The 19,745-nt window shown below is 43.2% G+C and overlaps 2 protein-coding genes across 4 annotated transcripts in view; one reads left to right on the top strand and one right to left on the bottom strand.

Moving 5' to 3' along the window:
- Positions 1-11,390, bottom strand: part of PLEKHA3 (pleckstrin homology domain containing A3) — a 25,652-nt gene extending 14,262 nt beyond the window's left edge. The window contains exon 1 of one of the 3 annotated variants that reach the window (XM_073306032.2): positions 11,312-11,390. Coding sequence is in view for 2 of the 3 variants with exons in the window: in XM_073306029.2 (XP_073162130.1) it covers positions 10,315-10,354 (40 nt within the window). In the remaining variant the exon portion in view is untranslated. Of the gene's footprint in view, positions 1-2,369; positions 2,677-10,314; positions 10,714-11,311 lie in introns of those variants that run through there. The other 2 variants (XM_073306029.2, XM_073306030.2) reach the window with 2 other exon arrangements.
- On the top strand, positions 10,717-19,745 carry FKBP7 (FKBP prolyl isomerase 7). The gene is made up of 4 exons (XM_073306033.2): positions 10,717-11,768; positions 13,166-13,317; positions 17,338-17,471; positions 18,160-19,745. The coding sequence occupies exons 1-4, from the start codon at positions 11,551-11,553 to the stop codon at positions 18,319-18,321; spliced, it is 666 nt and encodes a 221-aa protein (XP_073162134.1). The 5' UTR covers positions 10,717-11,550; the 3' UTR covers positions 18,322-19,745.

Genomic DNA, 19,745 nt, shown 5'->3' with positions numbered 1-19,745 from the left:
CCAGTCATTAGTGCTAATTAGCATAACTCACCCTACTACATTGGCCCATTTCAAACTATGTCAAAAACAGCAGATATTTTGTAAATAACCGAAAACAAAATAATAAGTCAGTGTAGCACAACAAGAACACCAGTTCAACAGAGGACTGGGACTGGGGAACCAGGTAGTAGGAAAAGGTGATGCACTCGGTCTCACAATGCTAGCACCATCTTACCAGTCTACTAAATAGCCACTTTCTGGTAATCTATGAATTAGAATGGCACTGCCTGTGGTGCATGAACCTACTGACCTAAAGGACAGCGCAGTGCATAGCATGGATGGCTGCATTATTCCACAGAGCAAACTGAAGCAATCCAATAGCAGTGGCTTTGAAGGGAGGAAGCTGAATCATATACTGGATTGTGACAAGCTTCAGCTAGGGGGTCTGATCCTTAGAGCCCTGCACAGATACAAAAATATGTATCCGCATCTGATCCGCAAAAATTGTCTGCAGATTTGCAGGGCTCTATTTACCGTGGCAGGGCTGAGGCTCCGAGGCACCCCCATGAGGACCCTCCACCTGTCCTCAGCCGGGTGGGGAGCCTGGGGAGCAGGGCCAGGACCAGCGACTGCTCTCAAACACACATCCCTCGCACCATGGGCAGGTGGAGGGTCTGTGCTGCAGTTCCTCATAGCTGCCCACCCGGCTCTTACAGTCAGAACCCAGCGTGGATACAAAATTTGTATCTGCACCCACGCTGCTATCCGCAGAAATGGTCCGTGGATATAAAGCGGATACCCATGGATTTGCAGGGCTCTACCGATCCTGCTCTCATTAAAGTCATTATGAGTTTTATCATTGATTCAATGGGAGCAGAAGCAGGCCCCAGTGCTGGGTGCCACATCTTCTGGACAGGGAAAGAATGGTTTGGGGGCTCAAAGGAATTGACCTGAACAAAGACTGAAAGAGCTAAATATGGATAGCTTGGCTAAGTGCTGGATTTAAGAGACTTCTATTAAAATTTAACTTTTAAAATTACCTACATTATTTGCATCTTTAAAAACATCATCTTATTCTCTCCCTGACTTGCTGCACAGGTACAGGACATTTTGGTGTACAGATTATCCCAGGACTCCGGGGTCAAGGCTTGCAATTAACAGTAGCAGAAGGGATTCAGGACAACAGCCCAAATAATCAGGTGGAAGAACAACAATTAGACTCATTATAGCCTGGCCAATCTGTGGTATGTCTATTTGATGCACTGTAGCATAGTGGGAGTGTGCTTGACAAACGTGAGACCACCCCAACTCGCAGATGAAATGCACGTATCCTCATAGATAACAGCAAGAGATAGCATGAAGAAACGATGGTCCCAGATCTGTGTTACTCCATTTTGGTGCTTAGCACAGGAATGATAGTGGGGAGGCGCAAAGATAAAGTTACCCCATCTTGATGTCTGCTTCATAGTGGGACGGTTCAGGGACCATTTGGGGCCTGGTTCGGTCCCCTCTAGTGAGGCCAGAAATGAGCGGTTCAAGATGTGGGAGGGGGCTGGGGGTTCGGGTGCAGTCCCTGGCTGGGGGTGCGGGCTCAGAAGTGGGGCCAGGATTGAGGAGTTTGGGGTGCAGAAGGAGTCTCTGGGTTTGCGGGGGTGCTCAGGGCTGGGGCAAGGGGTTGGGGCCCCGGGCTTACCTCCGGCAGCTCCCAGTCAGCAGCACAGTGCAGGGTCTAATGCAGGCTTCCTGCCTGTCCTGACTCTCCGCTGCGCCCCGGAAGCAGCCAGCAGCAGGTCCGGCTTCTAGGCGGAGGTGTGGCAGGCAGCTCTATGTGCTGTTCTTGCCCACAGGCACTGCCCCCGTAGCTCCCATTGGCCACGGTCCCCGGCCAATGGGAGTGCGGAGCCGGTGCTCTACGCGGAGACAGCGCACGGAGCCCCGTGCCCCCCCACCTAGCAGCTGGACCTGCTGGCCAATTCCAGGGTGCAGTGTGGTATCAGGACAGGTAGGGACTAGCCTGCCTAGCTCCACAGCACTGCCGACAGGACTTTTAACAGCCCAGTCAGTGGTGGTGACCGGAGCCACCAGGGTCCCTTTTCAACCGGGTGTTCAGGTCAAAAACCAGACACCTGGTCACCCTAGCCCCTATAAGGGGTCAAATATCTAACAGCCTGCTACTTTAAATGGAATTACCAAACAGCTCAATTTAAACATAACACTGGATTAGTTTGGATTAGAAAAAAAAAAAGTTAATTTAACTATAAAGAGATAGATTTTAAGTGAGTACATGGATAAGGTATTAAAGTCAGAAATGGTTACTAGAGAAAAAGAGATAAAACACTTTCTAGTAACTGAACTTAACAAGCTCGACTTGGTTCAAGTTAAATCCTTACCGCAGGTTCCCAGAAACATTGCTGCCAAAATTCTCAGGTCAGGAACTCCCCCAAAGTCAAAGGGTCAGTTTCTTTGTCTTTTTAGGTGAAAGAAAGAGGGACAGAGAGATGGAGATAACCTCGGATCGTTTTGCCCCTCATTTTTATAGTCCATTCACCCTTCAAAAAGCATTTTCCTGAGGGTTACCTCTAGATAAAGTTCCTTCCAGCTGTGAGAACGGAGGCAGGGGATCTCATGGTGAAAGAGATTCCATGTTGTTGCTTGCTAAAATGAAAAACAATCTGTTCCTGCTCCCCTTCGCTGCCAAAGAGGGGCCATTTGACCAGTGATTGCCAATCAACTTTGATGACCAGGGCCATCCCTAGGGGGGTGTGGGGCCCAGGACATTAGAAACTCAGCCCCTCCAGGCCCCACCCCACCCTGCTTCTTCTCGCCCCCGCCCAGGTCCATCCCCTTCCCCAAGCATGCTGCACCCTCCTTGCCCCCCAGCGCCTCCTAACACCACGAAACATCTGATCCGAGGTAGGCGCTGGGAGGGAGAGGGAGGTGCTGATCGGCAGGGCCCGCCAGCAGGGAGGGGGAGGTTCTGGTAGGAGGGCTCCTCCTCACCCTCTCCCGCCCACCTGCTGCTCGCCTCCCCGTTTGCCTCCTCACCCCACTCGCCCACCCGCCTCACCTCCCTGCCTGCGGGACCCCCCAAAGCACGGGGCTCAGGGTGGTGGCACCGATTCGCTGTACTCAAGGGACGGCTCTGTTAATGATACTTCATTAGAGGTGTCAGCTTGTCCTTTGTCTTTGAGAAATGAGTTTACCCCCTCTTCCTGTCCCAAGGACCCTGTTTACTACATATATGTAAATTGAGGTAAAAATAAAATGTCTTTGTTTAGGATAGACATGTTTAACAGCTTCTGCCTAGACAGGGCTATATGGGTTTGAACACATGCCATCACCACCATACAAGGGGAACTCATAACTTTACATAAAATGTTACTACATACATTTCACCATGACATTATTATTCAATGATTATTAGTTTTCAGATGATACTTCACAAAGCATATTTGGTACAAAGATTATTACAATAATGCGTATGTGCGAATGCAGGGGTGTATTCAGTCACACTACTCCTTCTATGTAAAGTAAGATAAAGAGGGTGAATTGGAAGAGAGACTAGAGATCATGATTTTATGACTCACAAATGAAACCCATCACCCTGAACTTCAAACATTTAAAGCAGGAGAAAAGGCAGCAGATAGGACATACTCCTATGGTCTCTTCATATTATATAACAGCATTTGACTGTAGTGAATGTTTGATCGGTCCTTTTAATCTGTAAGAATATCCAAAAAGAACTAAGTAATTACCTCTGTCAAACAAAAAAAAATAATACATGCACACACATACATACATAAATAATGACACTTGTGGTTATCTAGATCAGTTGCAATTCAACAGTTTGCAGTTTAATATACATTGAAATATGCAGTTAAAAAAAAATCTTTCTAGTTTACCCCCATAACACATTTTCTGCAACTGCTTTTGAGACTAACATTGTATTTATCTCTTAACTATGTGAAATGCAGACAAAGCCATGATCTGCTGCATGGACTTGTGTTGATAAGAAGGGACCTTGTAACAGATGATTATTATTCTGGCCATATCTGATCCTTGATGTCACTGGCAATGCAAATAAGTAAACCAGGGCTGAATATGACTATAAATTTATGATAGTAACAAGCAAAACAAGAAAATGTTTTCTCTTATAGTAAACTGGGTGATATAGAGTGTACCCTGTGTGTGAAAAAATATGAGACAGATTGCGCCTTATATATTGCTGGATGCACATACAATATTTAAACTAGAAAAACAAGCTGTATTTGTTTTTGGTTTCATTTAAAAAGGAGGGTTGGATAATAATACCCAGTAGACTGAAAAATAGTTTGCAATGGTTTGGCAACATTACAGACTAGACAGAAATCTCTGAATCAATCCTCCATAGGGGATCTAGATGCATTTTTTTGTTTAAAGTTGATAACAACTTTTTCTAACATAATTTGAACCTGCTGATTTCAAAAATGGTTGTTACCAAGTTGAATTCCGATGTTTAGACCCTCAAACTTGCAAATAAATATGGCAGCAAAAATTTCACCAGAAATGTGTGCATGAACTTGTCAACAAAATTTAAGTGAGGCATAATTCCTTTTCAGTCTATTAAGAACAGAAATGAGAAGACACAATCATTATTTTAACTCCTACTGCACTTGAATAATCAACCTTTTATAGCATTTAGTCATCCACAGATCTTAAATTAGAAATATGTTAATCATAATACAGAATGTATTTTTCTTGTAATATGTGAAATCATTTTCTTGCATGCTTTGTATTTGTTTAATAGTGCATAATGCTTTATAGTTAGACTAGAATTAACATAGACATGATGGTATTTTTTACAAATAGAAAGAGTAACAGTAGTTAGCTGAGATGGTGGTTTGATTACAGTTGTGGGCAAACCATGGAACTGGTAGTAAGTCTTCAAAAAATTCTATAGTCTACAGTCTTCTACAGTCTCTATATTATTTGCCAACAGTTAAGTAAAGAAATGTGTGAGGCAGGTGAACAAGGATTGCATAGAATAAGGGAGCCAACAGCCATTAGAAAGAAACTGCAAGATGTCATAGACAGAGAGGCTACTGACAGAACTGATTTCACCTTTCAGTCAGGATAGACAGCATCAGTTGTGTCGCAAACCCAAATCCAGAAATCACAGAAAACAAGAGCATCTGCAACTGATGTATCATGAGTGGCAAGCTGTAGTGATCCCAATAAAGATACCAGCATCCATAATATAAGACAGTCCAGTTCTGTGAAACCTAAGGACTGGAGATAACTGCGTGTTCAAGGAGTTTCTGTGAGGGAACATAGCTGTCAAGTGATCATGTCAGAAACTCAACCACACGGACCTGATCAGAGCCAAGAGTGGTTCAATGGCATAGGAAAGAAAGGTGGAGGAACTGTAGGCTTCACCAAGACTTGCTCAGACCTTGGCAGATGGGCCTTGTCTTACAGTTTGAAAGCCCATACACAATGAACACTAGAGCCATGTTCCATGTTGGCGTGGAGACCAATTTATTCACTATGAGTCAAGAAAGGCCGGGAAGCAATGTGACAGTGAAGAGGAGGATGTACTCTTACAAACAATTCAAAGGTTAAAGATTTTCTCCTGGGGGGGGAACACCCACTTCATTGCAAAAATATTGCAACAAAAGATCTGGCTACTGAAGGCATACAAGATGCACTGTTGAATGCAAAGATCCTAGGACAAGTGCAACTGGACAGTTTTGTGGAGAAGTGGCTTATGACACAAGAGGGGGAGACTCGATGTGTACACATTTAGGATCCACTGCCAAAAAATAATGCTCCCTACTTTTTCCATGCTATATGAAATGACGAAAGAAATAAAAGAAAAGGCCTCAACCATGAAGGCAGACAGAAATATTCTTCAGCGACTAGTCACAGCTTATGAAGTTAGCAGGACTGTGAATTTGCAATAGATTTTTAAACATGAGTTAACGCCCGTCCCTTTGGCACTAGCACAGACAAATGGCAGTCTAAGAACAGGGACAAAAACAACACTGCGTGACAGACTGACAGCTCATGTCCACTGCCCAACAGTTACTCTTGTTGGGAGAAGCAGTCTCGTGCCAGATGCACAAGCTCTGGTACAAACCATAGGAAAACCATGTGAAGCCAAAACATTTGGAGGCCTTGCAGATACATTTGTAAAATCAGTACTTAGGTCTTCCACAGAATAGACATTGTGTGGATAAGTACTATAAAGCAGTGGTCTCAACCAGTGGTACGCAGACCCAAGGGGGTACACAGAGGTCTTTCGGGGGTACATCAACTCATCTAGACATTTGCCTAGTTTTACAACAGGCTACATAAAAAGCACTAGCAAAGTCAGTACAAACTACAATTTCATATAGACAATGACTTGTTTATACTGATCTATATACTATACACTGAAATGTAAGTACAATATTAATATTTCATTTGATTTTATAATTATATTGTAAAAATAAGAAAATAAGCAATTTTTCAGTAATAGTGTGCTGTGACACTTTTGGGTTTTTAGGTCTCATTTTGTAAACAAATAGTTTTTAATTGTGGAGAAACTTGGGGCATTCAAGACAAATCAGATTGCTGAAAGGGTTATGGTAGTTTGGAAAGGTTGAGAACCACTGCTATAAGGAATCTGTTAAGGTGGTACAAGGCAAAAAATGTTCAAGAGATACAAGACCCATCTGAAGAACGGCAGAAGGCAGACGTGCCTCTTCCAAGTAACTGGATTAATCTCACTGCGCTTTCAGAAAATAAGAAGATTCTTGCAATATTTTTATCTGAGCAACTGACACAAACACCACATGATAAAATTATTATTCTGGCTGTTAGGTTTCATAATAAGGCTGAAGTATGGTGCTCAACAACAACACTTGACACCTATGAGCTCATCAAAAAGAAGCTGACACAAGAATAATTTTACTGTGTGTCCACAGTGATGCCATCAGTGTGGTTGATGCAACCAGGAACTCTGGTGTGCTTATTCTTTCACTGGCTCACTATAGCTAAATGACATGTAGACAGCTTTGGATGAAAGCTCACACATCAAAGGAACCAAAGTATGTTCCTAAGGGAAGAAAGGAGAGCAGCAGAATACGGACCCTGAACTTCAGAAAAGCAGATTTTGACTCCCTCAGGGAACTGATGGGCAGGATCCCCTGGGAGAACAACATGAGGGGGAAAGGAGTCCAGGAGAGTTGGTTGTATTTTAAAGAATCCTTACTGAGGTTACAGAGACAAACCATCCCAATGTGTAGAAAGAATAGTAAATATGGCAGACGACCAGCTTGGCTTAACAGTGAAATCCTTGCTGATCTTAAACACAAAAAAGAAGCTTACAAGAAGTGGAAAATTGGACAAATGACCAGGGAAGAGTATAAAAATATTGCTCGGGCATGCAGGAGTGAAATCAGGAAGGCCAAACCACACCTGGAGTTGTAGCTAGCTAGAGATGTTAAGAGTAACAAGAAGGGTTTCTTCAGGTATGTTAGCAACAAGAAGAAAGTCAAGGAAAGTGTGAGCCCCTTACTGAATGAGGGATGCAACCTAGTGACAGAGGATGTGGAAAAAGCTAATGTACTCAATGCTTTTTTTGCCTCCGTCTTCACAAACAAGGTCAGCTCCCAGACTGCTGCACTGGGCAGCACAGCATGGGGAGGAGGTGACCAGCCCTCTGTGGAGAAAGAAGTGGTTCGGGACTATTTAGAAAAGCTGGACAAGCACAAGTCCATGGGGCCGGATGCACTGCATCCGAGGGTGCTAAAGGAGTTGACGGATGTGATTGCAGAGCCATTGGCCATTATCTTTGAAAACTCATGGCGATCGGGGGAAGTCCCGGACGACTGGAAAAAGGCTAATGTAGTGCCCATCTTTAAAAAAGGGAAGAAGGAGGATCCTGGGAACTACAGGCCAGTCAGCCTCACCTCAGTCCCTGGAAAAATCATGGAGTAGGTCCTCAAGGAATCAATTCTGAAGCTCTTAGAGGAGAGGGCTAGTCATGCCCGACTAATCTAATTGCCTTCTATGACGAGATAACTGGCTCTGTGGATGAGGGGAAAGCAGTGGACTTGTTGTTCCTTGACTTTAGCAAAGCTTTTGACATGGTCTCCCACAGGAGTCTTACCAGCAAGTTAAAGAAGTATGGGCTGGATGAATGGACTATAAGGTGGATAGAAAGTTGGCTAGATTGTCGGACTCAACAGGTAGTGATTAATGGCTCCATGTCTAGTTGGCAGCCAGTATCAAGTGGAGTGCCCCAAGGGTCGGTCCTCGGGCCGGTTTTGTTCAATATCTTCATAAATGATCTGGAGGATGGTGTGGATTGCACCCTCAGCAAGTTTGCAGATCACACTAAAGTGGGAGGAGAGGCAGATATGCTGGAGGGTAGGGATAGGATACAGAGGGCCCTAGACAAATTGGAGGATTGGACCAAAAGAAATCTGATGAGGTTCAACAAGGACAAGTGCAGAGTCCTGCACTTAGGACGGAAGACTAGGGACCAAATGGCTAGGCAGCAGTTCTGCAGAAAAGGACCTAGGGGTTACAGTGGACGAGAAGCTGGATATGAGTCAACAGCGTGCCCTTGTTGCCAAGAAGGCCAATGGCATTTTGGGATGTATAAGTAGGGGCATTGCCAGCAGATCGAAGTACGTGATCGTTCCCCTCTATTCGACATTGGTGAGGCCTCATCTGGAGTACTGTGTCCAGTTTTGGGCCCCACACTACAAGAAGGATGTGGAAAAATTGGGAAGAGTCCAGTGGAGGGCAACAAAAATGATTAGGGGACAAGAAAACATATGACTTATGAGGAGAGGCTGAGGGAACTGGGAATGTTTAGTCTGCGGAAGAGAAGAATGAGGGGGGATTTGATAGCTGCTTTCAACTACCTGAAAGGGAGTTCCAAAGAGGATGGATATAGACTGTTCTCAGTGGTAGTAGATGACAGAACAAGGAGTAATGGTCTCAAGTTGCAGTGGGGGAGATTTAGGTTGGATATTAGGAAAAACTTTTTCACTAGGAGAGTGGTGAAACAGTGGAATGCATTACCTAGGGAGGTGGTGGAATCTCCTTCCTTAGAAGTTTTTAAGGTCAGGGTTGACAAAGCCCTGGCGGGGATGATTTAGTTGGGGATTGGTCCTGCTTTGAGCAGGAGGTTGGACTAGATGACCTCCTGAGGTCCCTTCCAACCCTGATATTCTATGATTCTATGATTCATGCCATTTGTGAGAAACTACACTATGGATCCAATGTTCTGAAAACTCTGCTCTCATTTCATGCCCTGATTGGTTGTGCGTTATTTCTGGATCACAGCAAGAAGACCAAAAGAAAGTTTTCCAGCAACACCTTTAGCTTCCAACACACCCAGAACAGGGTTACCTGGACTTGGAGAAGGTGAAAAGTGCAAAAAAGTTTAATTGGCTAAGATGTGTGGATTGCCAGAAGTTCACAGCACTGACAAAGCACGTGCCATTTTGTTCACATACTTGTGGTCCTCAAAAGTTTAACCCAACAAGCAATACTCTTTTATTTCACATAACACAGAGAGAGCTCACTACCAGGCACTAGTGTGGACACAGGCCCATTGCCCAAATTCAATACAAATCCTCCACTGACTGAACCTGGGGCCCCCAGAGCTTTAAACTTGAGCCTCTACAGTTTAAGAGCCAGGCTTTCAAGCTAAGAGCTGTAACAAAACCATATCCTCTGTAGTTTAGACACAGAGTGACAACTAGCACACACTGACCAGGGGGCTATATTCAGCAGGGGGGACCATATAAGTACATTCCAAAATACTGAGTAAGAATGCAACATATCTTCAATTAAAATAGCATGCGATTTAGTAACTACTGTATTTTAAAAAGACCCCAACACCTCCCAAATCTCGAGTAATCTCCAAGAAAGAGTTGAAAACGTGGGCGCGGGTGAATACAGTTCTTGTGAAAGGTGCAGATCAGCAGCTCTGGAGGGTAACTTTGTCTTCCACTCACTCACAGAATCGGACATCGCCCATTGCGGCACCACAGCGGGATTCCCCGAGCCCAGGAGCAACAGGCTCCTCCTGAACGGAGACCAGCAATCCGCCCTCCGGTAGGCCTCCCCAACAGCCATCAGAGGCTAAAACTGTCCGTTTCTGCCCAAGCAGGCTAGATTCAAACAGCGGCGAACAGCTCCACAGGCCAGCTGGTTTCGTAACCCTCACCTAGATCCCCCTGCACCGGCATCTCCATCCTCCCCGCCGTGCCAGAGGCGCGCTGCCCGCTGACTCCCGGGCACAGCCCGCAAGAGCGATGCTGCGCGCCAGGAGCAGCCCCGCCCTGCCCGTACCTGTCAGGTAATTGGTCCACTTGTACAGGACTCCTTCCATAGCTCAGGGCCAGGCTCCGTGCATCCTCCTCCTGGGAACGGGCGGCAGCGCGGGCAGAGACTCCCCCTTCCCTCCCGCTCAGCAGCCGCCTATGGACATTGACGGCTGAGCCGCGCCGCTCGGGGGCCGAGAGCAACCGCAGCCCCAGTATCCGGCTGGCCCTGCAGATGCTGCCCGCAGCGGGCTATGCACAGGGGCAGCAGGCGCGGCAGAGCGCCTCATGTCCTACGCACATGGCAGTCCGGGGAGGGGGGACGGCCGGTGTCCAGCTCCCGGCAGGCTCTGCCCGCCCCGCTCCTCGGCCGCCTCTGACTCCCCGCTCCCCCCGCCGTCGCGTTTGCTGCCATTGACCCGGACGTTTCATTTACTTCCTGCCGGAAAGGGGCTGGCTAAGGCAGCCAGCGTACCCGCGCCGTGTCTGCGGGCGAGCCTGCCCTGCCTCGGCCAGACACACGCGCCCCGCGGCGGGGCAGCCAAGTTCTCAGCCGAAGCCTCCCCCTCCGCTGTGAGACTGGTGGCAGCGCTTAAAGCTTCTGCCCGCTGCGGCTGAGCGGAGTGCAAACGAAACGGAGCCGATGCACATGAAGGAAAATGCTGCGGCAGCAGACGCGGAAACGCGCCCCCCTCCCCAACCCCTGCCCGCCCTCCGGGAGAGACGGTGCAGACACCACCAACTCCTGGGGGGCGCACACGACAAACACCCCGCCCCAAGGGCCTGCGAGACCTTTTGTGATACAGCCCGCGAAATCCCCCCAGCACCAGCGGAGAAACGGTAACACGCCCGCCCTGCAAAGCCCCCACCGCCCCCCGGAGGTGGCGATGCATCCCGCTCCCCCAGGGGACACTTGAAATTCTGCCTGGGAGGGAAGCGGCTCCGGCAAAGGAGTCGGTCCTGGACAGAATTCCCGGGAAGCCCGCGAGACCGACAGCCCCGCACCGCGCGCAGACTTTGCAGACCTCAAGCAATCGAAAGCTGTCAATGGGGGAGGAGCAAGTGGGCGGGCCGCAGCGCCCTGGCTGAGCCCACAAAGCGCAGCAGTGCCGCGTCTTGGAGGTTACGATGGACACGCCCCAGTTAGTGTCAGCCTGACGTCGAACAATGCCACGCAGCCAGGGTGGGGGGCGGGCGTCTCTTACTCCGGGGCTGCACTAAGAACCTGAGTCAGAACAAGGCTGCGAGGGAGCGTTTAGCAAGCATGGCTTTCGGAGTCAAATTAGTTTTTTTCTTACACGCTTTTTGTCTTCTTACGATCCACACGCACGGACAAAAGAAAGAGGATGCCACTGCAGAGGAAGTTAAAATCGAAGTCTTACATGTGCCCAAAGAATGCAAGCCAAAGAGCAAGAAGGGGGATCTGCTTAATGCACATTATGATGGCTACCTGGCCAGTGATGGATCCAAGTTTTATTGCAGGTAAATAGCTGCTATTTATACCATTCTTCACCAGATTTGCCTCTCCTCTGCAAATAAAAAATAGGCAAACATTTAGCCTTTTGTTTCTTTTTAAATCTGTGTTAAAGCAGATCTGATAATATTGAATCTGTTCAGGAGAGCAACTTGTATGCAGTGCCCAAAATTACAGTGCGGTTTAGAATGATATAAATGTATATCTAGAGCTATACTTTCAAACCACAAATGCTGTAGATATCATTACATAATATTTAGGCCAAATTAAGCCCCAATTCTGCAAAGACTCAGGCCTTGCAGAAAATTGTATTGATTTAACTAAATTTTGTTAGAAATTGATTTAGCTAAATCAGTGGCACCCTCTTACGTGGGTTTCAATTTAAGAGTGCCATAAATAGTGTAGTTTTCTTGTGTAGAGGAGGCACAATGCACGTGAGCAACTTTGCTCATAGCGTGTCAAGGTACACACATGCATAAGTCTTTGCCGGATCAATGCGTTAGTTTTTATTCTTCAATAAATGTGTGAAAGTGTGGAAGCAGCATGCTCAGTTAAGTGTGTCTTCAGTTAAATGTGTCTTCAGTGTGGAAGCAGCATGCTCAGTTAAGGACAAAATATGACGCCCGTGGAAGCCCGCTACTGGTTGAAATAGGGTAGTGTTGACAGGTTTTGGTGGAGATCTAAGTAATTCTTGAAACTGCAAGTTATTGGCAGTGCTTGTTTGAGTGCTTGTTTTTGCAGTTTTAACGATGTTCTTTTCACATTGGTTTTTTGATTTAATAGGTGAGAGGAGAGGCATTGCATGCTAGGGGAACACTTGGCAGTGTGGCTCCAATGGAGACATACTGTCTAGGAGCTGAAGGATTGGTCAGCTCTAGTGTTGAGGAACAAAACCACCAGATGGATGGCCTGTCATCCTGCATATCCTCTCTAATCCACTGTTTTGCAGCTCATTCTGTGTATTTGTTTTCAGGGGGAGGAGAAGAAGGGAGAGAAGACATTCTCCTCCCAGTTGTGTGATTTGGAAAACTTCTGCAAAGGGAAATTAATAGAGTTTTCCTCACCCAGTGCCCCTCTTTTACGTTCTGCAGAAAGGTGCAATTTTAGCACTCAATTTTTACTTGTTCTTTAACAAGTCAATGGGAGCTTTCCTGTGTATGCAATTTAGGATTTTTAACCAGTTATACCAGAAAAAACTGTTAATACTTCAATATAAATAAAAAAGGGCAGTTATTTACTTTTTAATATACACTTCACTGTGACTTTTAAAAAAATGTAATCTAAATAATGTCACACTTTCCAGAGATGGTATTGTATTTTTTTAAAATCACTTTAACATTTAAATACATTTGAACACTGACTTTTTTGCTGTCTACTCGCTAAAAGCTTATTATTGTTTTTGTAGTCGGACACAAAATGAAGGTCACCCAAAGTGGTTTGTTCTGGGTGTTGGACAAGTCATAAAAGGATTAGATATTGCTATGACGGATATGTGTCCTGGAGAAAAACGGAAAGTGACAATTCCACCATCATTAGCATATGGAAAGCAAGGCTATGGTAAAAAAATTAAAATTCATATCTGTTTTTTCTTCTCTCTTTATGTTTTCAGATAAATGACAGAAAACAGTGTTGTCAAAAATTTACTTGAGGATTGATCATCCAAGCTTTTTTGATTGAGGGTTTATTTGATGGCTGCAATTACAGGGCCTGATCCTGCAAACTCTTAGTCATACGAGTTCTTACCCATGAACATAGTCCCAAGGAATGTAATGGGGTTGCTCATGTGAATAAGGCCAACTCACAGGAGTAAGTATTGGCAGAATTGAACCTGTAATCGCAGCTAATAAGCTCTCCCTTTTGCTAGCAAGGAATTTCTCTGATAGGAGCACCACAACTACGAACAGCGCCTACCATGGGACATAGAGAGATCATCCTTTCGTTGCTATTATTTGTATTATTTGTAGCATCCAGAGTACCCTCTTAGGATTGAGGCTCCATTGTGCTGCCAGTCCCTGATCCAGTTTGCTTACAATCTAATCTAATACATGACTTATTTTTTGAAAAGAGAAACCACAATTGAAAACCTATCAAAAGGAATCAGATCTTCAACCCACCACTCCAGACACAACATGCTTACAGCTCTTTAATTTCCAGCACCACAATACAGTTAGTCTCACCCTCCACCAAGTGCAGTGACATCACTTACATTAATTCCACAAGCAACTGCAGTGCTGCTTTCATGGATGGCTTATTTCACATGAATGAGGAGTTCTATGCTAACAGCAAGGAGAGGTCATAACTTCAGTGCTTATGATTATACTCCTGTTTGATTTCCAGAGCCTCTAATAGCTCTTTTTGCAGTCAGAAGAGCCAAATATAAGAATTTTTGCAAAAGTTCATTTAGGATTGGAACAGACAGACAGGAAGGGTAAATTGATAGTTATTTTTAAGTGGTCTTTAGATACAACTTTATGAGGAGAACTTTCTTTTGTGGGAGAAAATAAATATGGTTCACTGACAGCCAGAGGAAAAAAATAAGATTTTCAGAAAGCTATCGTTGTATAGGAATTTCAGGGATTTAGATATCTGTTTTTGTGGTTACGAGAAAGGCCTTTTGAGTTCAGTACAAATTATTAAATATTATACTAATTATTATTTCCTCCTATTTATGTAAATCCTTATTACATTCATGGGGGGAGGGATAGCTCAGTGGTTTGAGCATTGGCCTGCTAAACCCAGGGTTGTGAGTTCAATCCTTGAGGGGGCCATTTAGGGATCTGGGGCAAAAATTGGGGATTGGTCCTGCTTTGAGCAGGGGGTTGGACTAGATGACCTCCTGAGGTCCCTTCCAACCCTGATATTCTATGATTCTATGTTTAATTTCTAAGATTTGGGTACTGCCAGATTAGCCTTTTAATATAATCGTTTTTATTTTCACCCAATCAAAACAATGTGAGATTCACAACACACCACTGAATTAATTTGATGAAACATTGTTTGTTTGAACAACTGTCTTGGGACTAACTGAATGAGAAGTTTAATAGCTCAGCATAATAATTGTTGCAGTCACCACTACCCCACTGAATGGAGCACAGGAAACCTAATCTGAATGCATGATATTTAGGTATGCAATATATGAGACTAATGGGCTGACTCGAGTCTTAAAATCTTATCATGAAACATTTCAGCTGAATGGACAATATCATATTTTAGTTCTTTGTAATCCAGGTTTGTCTGGGAACATGGGACATTGACTAAACTTGCTGCTGCTGTTCTGTGATCATAGTTTGATCATTTATTCATGTCAAAATTCCATGAGCCAACTTCATCCTTGATGTAATTCTATTGAAGGCGGTAGAGTTACACCAGGAATGAATTTTACAACAAGAAATGAACAAATCTTGCCTTGTAGCAACAAGAAAAATCATTGATATAAAATAAAAAGTGCATTATTAAAATCTAACCTTAAATGTAACTGTTTGTTCTAGGCAGTGCTTGAAGAAAGACTTTTTCCTACAACATGGTTGTCCTCTGTCTTAGCATATTCCTGCATGCTGGGGAAGATGACTGTCTAACCTTGACTTAGTCAGGCTGCATGTGGCTCTTTAGGTCTTTACGTGTCTTTTTCTCTGGTATGTATCATTCTTAAAATTACTTGCACCAAAGTCTGCCTAGTTAGCTTATATTAATAAATGTTAGATAAACTTGTTGCAAATATATGGAATATATTTCAGACATTTACAGAATTGAAACAGTTTAACAAAACATGTTTTGTAGTCAAAACTGAAGCCTCTCAATACCGTTTTATTCATTATAGAGATCTCAAATAACAAATACCAGTAATACCAGTTTGTTTGCCCACCCGTTAAAGAAAGCCGATTTACATTTTTAATCTTCAGATATAATAGGATATGTAGAAACTCAAAAATAAATTCTGATGATAGACTAGCCTACATACTAGCTTTAGGTGAGCCAGCATATAATTAGGATCCAGTTGTGTGTTTAAACATTAACTGCATGTTGCATGGTTTGTCAAATGCATGTTTTTGGCTGACTTTTTAGACCTCATTGATCCACTCTTGTTATTTGTCTACCATTTCAGTATCTTGCTTTTAGAAAGCATGAAACAGTAACCCATCTTTGCATTTAATATTTCCTCTACAACTTTGATATTAGAAGATGCTTTGACACAGGAATATTAGAACCTACCTTCAGTCTGTCTTCAGAGACTGAGCAGATTATTCCTATAGCCCATTTTTCCTGTGTTGATCAGATGGCGTGAATTCTGAATTCTTGAGCCTGTGTCTATAGCCTCTCTCCTAATTAGGTGAATATTTCAAATTATATTTTATTATTTGTAAATTCCTTAACAGTTGATGCAGTTATATCAAAATGTTTTAGCAGAACTTGGCTGCTTTTATTGCCGGTTTGTCTCCATTTCAAACAAAGAAGGACTGTGTGTAAACATTGCATCATTTCTACAATCCTTTCAAACCCGACTGTTGCTTTTAAATTACAAAGTAAAAACACATTACTTTAGCCTGGCATGTGGAATTGTCAGGACTTCAAAAGAAGTCTTGTAAGGAGCATTTGTACATGCTATTGTGTTCCAAAACTTCTCTTAATGCAAGGCTTCCTAAGGAGGATTTTTAATAGTTTGAGGTATATTTTCAAATTTTTACTTAAATGTCTGGACACTTGGGATGAACAATGTGAATAATATCTGTCCACATATTAATTTTGTTTCAGAGAAATAGAATGTTATAAATAGTGCCTGAAAACATTTGTCTCTGAATATCAGGATTGCCAGTGCAACCCCCTCTCATTTCCCTTTTGCTAGCAACCTCCTTCTCTGAAAAAGACCCCTGAATACATTACCTTTGATGTTTTCTGTGAGCTTCCTGGTGGCTAAGATCCCCCTATTTCTCCTGCATTCTGCTGTGGGCTAGCTGGCCTTCTCTCTCATCATGCATTTCAGTGTTTATGGGGGTCTGCCTGCTGCCTTCCCCCAAATCCATTAACGTCTTCTAAGAGAGCTGGAGGCTGCCTCCTCCAATTGTGTGGAAAGAGGAAAAACATGAAACACTCCTATCCCACACCCATACCTTCCAATAGTGAGATGAGCTTAGAGACCTTGGGAGCTAAAAAAATCCTAAGGTGACTCTCCCTCAGCTTTATACTGCTTGCACAGCAGTGTCCAAGAGCATTTGCTCTGGCTGCAGTATTGGGTTTGGGCACACCTGATGAATAAGGACCCATGTCGCTGCAAAACCCAAAGAATGGGCCACTAGGCAATATCTCCCTGAAGACAAAGGTAAGGAAAGTTGTCCTGGGTTCAGTGAGGGAAAGGATTGCTCTGGGTCAAGAATGAGGTAGGAAGGAGTCCCACAGAAGGGCTTAATAGTGTAATATTTAAAGCCAGGGGTCAGAATATTATTTGGGTATCACACAAGTTGGAAAATTACACTGTTAACCTATTCCTAATAGATAATAGAAATACTTCTGTATGAATGTATGTACCAGTAGCATGAGCTTTGACCAATGTGACTGCTACAATGTTTTTTTTAATATTCTTAGCACAAGGCAAGATTCCACCTAATGCAACATTGATATTTGAGATTGAACTGTATGCAGTGAATAAAGGACCACGCAGTGTTGAAGCATTTACTCAAATAGACATGGACAGTGACAAGAAACTCTCTCGAGATGAGGTAACTTGAGTCAACTGACTTGGAATAGATCACATATATATACCACTACCAATAAACCAAAGCATGCGTTATCCCTATATGAGCTGCCTCTGATTCCATCTTTTACTTCTCACTTTGCTATGTACAGGGCTACATCCCAGATTTACAAGGATGCAACATTTGTTTCACTCTCGGGCAGTGTCTAAAGTCTCCACTTTTGAGGAATGAGTGTACTGAAATGTGTATGGTCGATTAGTACATTTAAGAGGTTAATTCAGACTCTACACCCACTAAATTCTTGTCCTGTCTGCTGCAACAGCCAACAAGAGTATCAACTATGGTTTCATGATAGAGATATTTGCCAACTACGAACTAGTCAGACATCAACTCATTTCACTCAAGCTCAGTTTTCTATTGAAAATATCTTCGAAGGTGTCTATTCATTGAAGAGTTTTACTATGCACTGTTACTTTATATTGAGAAGATAGTCAGGGAGATAACCATTTCAGTACATAATTTTTGTTATGGTTCCTAATGTTTTTCTCCTTTTAGTGTACTTTTGCTCTGGAGTTTCAAGTATCAGAGCTTTTAGCTGATTTCATTTTATATTTGTGATATGAATGCCTATATGCAAGTATTTACCATGATGAGCTCACAAAAATGAACTCTGAGCTATGTTTAGTATAATGTTTTCATTTTTTTCTTTTAGATAAGCCATTATTTGAAGGAGGAATTTGAAAGAGATGGTAAAAAACGTGATGCATCAGTTCATGATTCTATTTTAGCCGATATATTTAAGAATAATGACCATGATGGAGATGGCTTCATATCTGCAAGGGAGTACAATGTCTATCAGCATGATGAACTATAGCAAATTATTTCTAAAATCTCCTGGCTGCTTTCTTTACCCTAGATTTAAAGAATCTCTAAAACGAACTTTCATTTTGTCACATGATGCTTTACATTTTTTTATGGTAAATTTTTATACCTTTTAAGATGAGTGTTAAAAATCTTACCAGTAACATTTCAGTAATAGACTATGATATATTTTACAAAAGAAATAAAATTATAAAAAGGCATAGTCTGTTTTACACAATCCTTATTTCAGATATAAAATTTTGTGATTTTGTTGGACCTGATTTAGCTGAAATTAGCATCTCTGCTTGACTAAAGCAGAGCACTAATTAGGTGACTCTTCTTGTGTCAGATACAATTAGAATCCATATATTAGCGCGCACAGAATAAAGGTGTGGTTTCAATGTCACCGCTGAAACAAAAGAGCAAAAGAAGGAAGTGGAAAACAGGATTTCTTAGAACACAGAACCCCCATTAAGGTTGAGAAAGATCATGAAAACATACAATAAAGAAAATTAGACAAAATTATGAGCTCCGTTCCCATGAGAGTTGAATAGTGTTTGTTGGGGAAGTTAGGCTCTGACCACACTAAGATGAGACCAACCGTGGTATTTAAACATGGTTATTCTCTGCAGACTTCTAGCTCAATTTCCTCTAGTAGCATGGAAAGGTATTTTAGAGACCTTTGCAACAAAAGTATTAGACTAGTCCATAGTCTTATAAATTATTTTAATATGGTTCTTAGCCCCTTCACCCACCCCTCCCCCCAAAAGCCTGTTAGATTCAACAGCTTGGTGATAGAATTAACCAATTGTGAGCTGAAATGTACTTGCTATAACTATATAAATGCTATGAAAAAAAAATCTGTAATGCCAGATACACAGATAGTCTTAACAGGTGTGAACCATGTGGTTCAGTCATACCAAACTAATCTATGCCTTCGTTACACCCACTGTCCTACTTGAAATACTTATGCTGAGATTTTTGTAATGATGTCACATTTTTTGGTCAAAATGTTGTTTAAATGAAAATTGTCCAGTCATGTTTAATCATGCTGCTGGCAAGAGCAGGGCCGGTGCAAGGATATTTTGTGCCCTAGGCGAAACGTCCACCTTGCACTCTCCCCCCCCCCCCCCCCGACAACCTCCAAAAACTAGTAAACTTAACATTATAAACAGCTTGACAGAACGGATAATGGCTGTTGTAATGTTTCTTTTTGACCTTTAAGGCATTTCAGTTGTTTGCCATTGCCTCTGATGGTGTCCCATTCAAACTCTTACTATTGTGCAAAGCTAAACAATTGAGCCTTGCATTGCATCACCAGCCAGGTTAGGCAGGGTGACAAATCCCTCTTGCCCCAAAGGGCCATTATCCCCTGGTGACTAATTTCTATGCCAAGTCTGTAAAGCAGACTTTTAAGGTAAATACATTATTCCTTCA

Source organism: Lepidochelys kempii, chromosome 11 (assembly GCF_965140285.1).
Source record: "Lepidochelys kempii isolate rLepKem1 chromosome 11, rLepKem1.hap1, whole genome shotgun sequence".
NCBI classification, from domain to species: Eukaryota; Metazoa; Chordata; order Testudines; family Cheloniidae; genus Lepidochelys; species Lepidochelys kempii.
This window is presented reverse-complemented; position numbering and strand designations above follow the sequence as displayed.

Coding starts and splice junctions, on each gene's coding strand:
- FKBP7 (XM_073306033.2), top strand. CDS start 11,551: ATGGCTTTCGGAGTCAAATTAGTTTTTTTCTTACACGCTTTTTGTCTT. Junction 13,318..17,337: donor ATATGGAAAGCAAGGCTATG/GTAAAAAAATTA, acceptor TAATATTCTTAG/CACAAGGCAAGATTCCACCT. Junction 17,472..18,159: donor AGAAACTCTCTCGAGATGAG/GTAACTTGAGTC, acceptor TTTTTCTTTTAG/ATAAGCCATTATTTGAAGGA.